Genomic DNA, 4,745 nt, shown 5'->3' on the forward strand with positions numbered 1-4,745 from the left:
ATCCAAACACATTCTAAAAAAAATTATTAGAATCAGCTTAATGATAGGGTTTGAAGTGATATGTATGAAATTTTAAATTCAGCTCTCAGTGCTATCATATATATATATATAGGATTTCCTAGCTAGTTATCTCCTTTATCTTCTTGGACATTGTCAATATATCATTTGTATTGTTTGTAATAAAAAAAAGTCTACACATTAGTCATGAATTGGTAATAAATGTGATTTTGTAATATTAGAGATTCAATCTTGTCAATTGCTGTTATTTATGTGATTTTCTAAATCCTTGAGGAGTTGTAGAAATGATCATTTCTGATTATGATACCGAGATGTAGATTGAGATGTCTTATTTGAAGCTAATTAACGTGAATAACAAAACAAATAGATGTTTAGAAGTGCCCCTAGATTCAATAATAGAATCTCCTGCTAACTAGTACGGATTTGAAATACAAGCCAACAGGTTTATCATAAAAAATAACACCATGCAATATGCATACATCGTACGTGGAGTATGGTAATGAGTAGATTCAATTCGATTTAGAGCAAAATTTTACCAAATTTCGAATTATTTAGTATATATGTGCTTTTTGAGAAATAATTGAGTTTTGTCATTGGAAGGAAGTTGAAGCGTAGATTTTGTTTTTAGCAACAAAATCACATATGGCAAGAAGGAAACTTCCTCGAAGACAACATGATGCATTAAACTAAACAGATAGCATATTGACGATTCCTTATTAAGGTGTTAAAAACCAACCAAATTTTCCCACCTAAAAAAGAATCTAATTTCCCCCATTTTTATTGATTTTTCAAGAGAAAATAACTTGCCAACTTTAATTTATCAATTTGACTGCAATCTTGGTTTCTCATATGGAGATTTTGTATGAGTGAAAAAAATTCAAGAATTTAAATATCACCATTTAATTTTTCACTCAATTTTGAGGTTAAGGAAACCGTGAAAGAATTAAACCCTAAATTATGTTGTATGTATGTACTGAAAGCGAATAAAATTATTAAATTTATAGAAGCCACAGTCAGAATTGGTGTTTTCACTTTCCCCTTTCTATAGTGTAAAAAAGATTACCGCAATCTTTCAAGTATGGATTATACCAAGGATGGTTGGGGAACTCCTGGTTATATATGGGGTTATTAATTAGTGAGATCAGGGCTGAGAGATTGGTTATGGAGTTGGGAAAATAGAGGGAAGTAATCAAATAAGCATGGTTTGAATCTGAAAACTATGTAAAAGAGCCTCAGTGAAACAAATTGCAAGCATCATAACATTAAGAGAGAAATAAAGATAAAGGCACTACATAGCATGTATAACACCAACTAAGAATTTCTAACCCCTACTTCCAAGCATAATTAAAATGTAAAGTCTGTTGATACTTTAACTCTAGTGAAATCAACACTAAAATAAACACTAGTTCTGCATATTTATTAACACAAGATTGTTGAATATCATAGACACATGCCATTCTCTTCCAAGTGCTATGCTTTCTGGTAGCGCTGTCACCATTTATTTGTAGAAAAGTGAGTTCAATATTTTGTGGCCTGCAGGAAATACTAGCAAATCTTAGAATATTAATTGGAAATTCTCCGGGATTTTAACAGCAACATGAATATACTATAAAATCTCATGGGAAATCCTATTCTTTTTTTACTCTAAACATTAGTTTGTTTTTTTTTTTTTATATACAATTTTTCATTCAAATCGCCTTTGATTATTGTGGCTTAGGCTAGGTTAGGCTTGATTAGGCCTAACCTTAGCCTGAATTAAAGTTATAAACCTTGGTGTGACCTAATGCATAATTTTTTTTTTAGGTTTGGCCTGGTTTGAACTACCCGTCTATTAAAAAATATATTTTATAATAAATATTATATATAAAGAGAATTTAATGACTATACGGTGAAACTTTGAAAATTCGTATAATACTTTATTAAATTTAATATAAAGAAAAATACACACTCTCTTTTTAATTTGTGCTTGAAAAAATAAATTAAAATTAATTAAAACATTTTAATATGAGATTAAAATTTACTAATCACAATAATCCAAGTAAAAATTATAATCGAAATACTTTAAATATTCAACAAAATATTATAAACAAAATAAGTAAGTCAAGTAAAATACAATAAATTTCATTTGATAATCTAGTCTTAATATTAAATATTAAAATAAATAAGAATCCAAACAAGTTTTAATATATATATATATATATATATATATATATATATATATATATATATATATATATATATCCAACATGGAGGTCTATCTGTTTTTTTTTATCCAAATAAGGTAAATTGAATCCACCACAAACAAAACTATTTCCATTTAGTTTCATGCATCATTTAATTTTAAAAATATAAAATGAAGTATTATCAGCAGAGATGGGGAGTGTAGAAAATAGGTGAAAGAATGCTTTTTCACATACTTGACATTCAGCATGTAACTTTTCCCATGCATAATGCAAAATGAACAAATTATATAAGAATGCAACAGTGAAAGGGATTGGAGAACAATGCATAACCTGATTTTCTTGTTTGTTATTTCTGGTCATCATCCTCACTCGTTTCTCCAATGACACCAGGGATCAACAGTAGACTCTCTCTATACAAAGCAGACTGTAGATTATGACAGTACGACCATTCGTAATGACCATATAGGAGTTCCTCAAGCCACTCTCCTTCTTTATTAAGTTTTAAAAATTTCCCTCCATTATTTGATCCAAAAATTCCACCATCTTTGGTGATGCATATGGGGGAAAAGTGAATGTATTCATCATAATTCGGAATAACAAAGGACTTAGTCCAAGATGATTGCACTTTGTATTCTTTCATCACCCATATTTCAGTGACTTCACGTTCTTGGACCCAGCAACACACGCCGAGACATCCTCCTATTACTCTTAAACAATCTATTAGATATTTTTCGGAAATTAAACTATCCAACAGTGGAATCTCAAATAAAATCATTTGTATCAGATCAATAGCAATGATCACATGCCTCTTCTTATCCCTAGAGAAAACCAACCAATGAAGAGCCCCGTTCAACAGCGACCCAGCTCTGCATTTATTGCCGCAATCATCATACGAAAGACTAGGGTAGTATTCCTTCCATGAGCAAGTCTTGAAGGAGAAAACATGGAGCCCGACTTCTGGAGGAGTTATAAAAAACGTGGAAACGAGAATAAGCAAATAGTCATCTGTTGATGGGTCATACCCAAAGCCAAAGAGAAACTCATTGGTTATGTTTCTATATGCAACGTCCGTGATTCGTTTATGGAGACCAATTGAGGGGTTCCATAGAATGATTTCTCTGCGGGTGATGTAGTATAAAAGTAAAAACCCTCTGCATGAACCCAGAATCTCGGGTTGAAAGCGAGAATCGTAGTAATGGTTGAAGTTGCTGGGGCCGGGATCGCGTGGAGGTGATGGAGGGGGGAGAAGTAAATTCACTGTGGTGGGGTGCATGTTAAGCGGTGTGTCTGTGTCGATGGATTGAGCGTAGAAATAATAGTCTGATCTGAGAAGAAGTCGATGGGTGGGTGTGGCGGCTAGGTCGTAATGGGAAACAGCGAATTGGGGTTCGGAGATGAGAGAAAACCATGACTTGCACACGCATTTGAAACGCAAGATGGATCTTACAGGCAACCTCAGTAGAATTTCTTCTATCAACTCCAGAGGAAGACTGTGGTTCTTCATGCTCTTACCGCTTCTTCCAAATGCATCTTAGATCTTCTCCAACGTTTTAGGTTACTTTTCCAACTAGGGTTGTTGCTTCATCCCTAGGGTTGCTTCACTTATTCTCCATCGTCCCATTCATTTATTTACATGAATTTAAGAATAAAATAATTAAAACTTAAATTTTAGGTCATTAATAAAAAATATTTTCTATTAATTTTTATAAAATAAAAAAATCTCATATATTACAAAAATATCATATTGAAAAAAAAAACACTCAAATGTAGTTATCACATAGATAGGACATTATATACATGCATCTTTAGGAAGTACATATATAATAGGAGCTCCTACCGAGAAAAAGTGAATATATATATATATATATATATATATATATATATATATATATATATATATATATATATATCTTATTTTTTTATAGGCTTTTAAGATTAATTAGTTTCTCTATTTTCTTTTTATTATTATTTACAAAAAATAACCGAATTAAAAGTAGTATAGAAAAAATATAACAAAATGTAGAGAAAAAAAAATTGTCTAATTGATTCAAGATATAATTAAACAACTTCATTGTTAATAACGAATAGAATCTAGATAATTATCTTATTTTAAATCATATCATTAATGTAGTTACTAATAGATAAGATAAGTTTATATATATATTCAAGTTTATGTGTTAGTTATTAGTTGAATTCCAACTTAATTTAAGTTATATATAATTTAGGAGATAACTTATAATTTTGTTATTATATATCTTGTACTTTATATATTTGTTGTACAGATACTGAGTTACGGAATAAAATCCTATTTTAACTAATCTATCTTTTCTTTCTATCATATTTAATTGCATTGTTCTTTCTCTCTCATAAATCAAAAAATGCTAGGATGACAATGGATAGGTTATTGGTAGGATAGTACTCGGCATCATATTTGCATTTGAGGAAAAAAAATATTCATATTTATTCTCATATCCATAATTTTAATTCCGATTCACGTACTTATATATTTATATATTCATACTCACACATATTACCCGCTTTTTA

At 30.2% G+C, this 4,745-nt stretch overlaps 1 protein-coding gene across 1 annotated transcript; it reads right to left on the reverse strand.

Annotated features, from left to right (window-relative positions):
- Positions 1-2,547: 2,547 nt before the first annotated feature.
- LOC106799253 (F-box/kelch-repeat protein At3g23880) lies at positions 2,548-3,705 on the reverse strand. Its single transcript, XM_014777448.3, has one exon. It carries the CDS (start codon positions 3,703-3,705, stop codon positions 2,548-2,550), a length of 1,158 nt encoding a protein of 385 aa, XP_014632934.1.
- Between the last annotated feature and the right edge of the window lie 1,040 nt (positions 3,706-4,745).

Source organism: Glycine max, chromosome 7, assembly GCF_000004515.6.
Source record: "Glycine max cultivar Williams 82 chromosome 7, Glycine_max_v4.0, whole genome shotgun sequence".
In the NCBI taxonomy this organism is placed as follows: domain Eukaryota; kingdom Viridiplantae; phylum Streptophyta; class Magnoliopsida; order Fabales; family Fabaceae; genus Glycine; species Glycine max.

Bases quoted from the DNA above. Each gene is read 5' to 3' on its own strand.
- LOC106799253 (XM_014777448.3), bottom strand. From the start codon at position 3,705: ATGAAGAACCACAGTCTTCCTCTGGAGTTGATAGAAGAAATTCTACTG.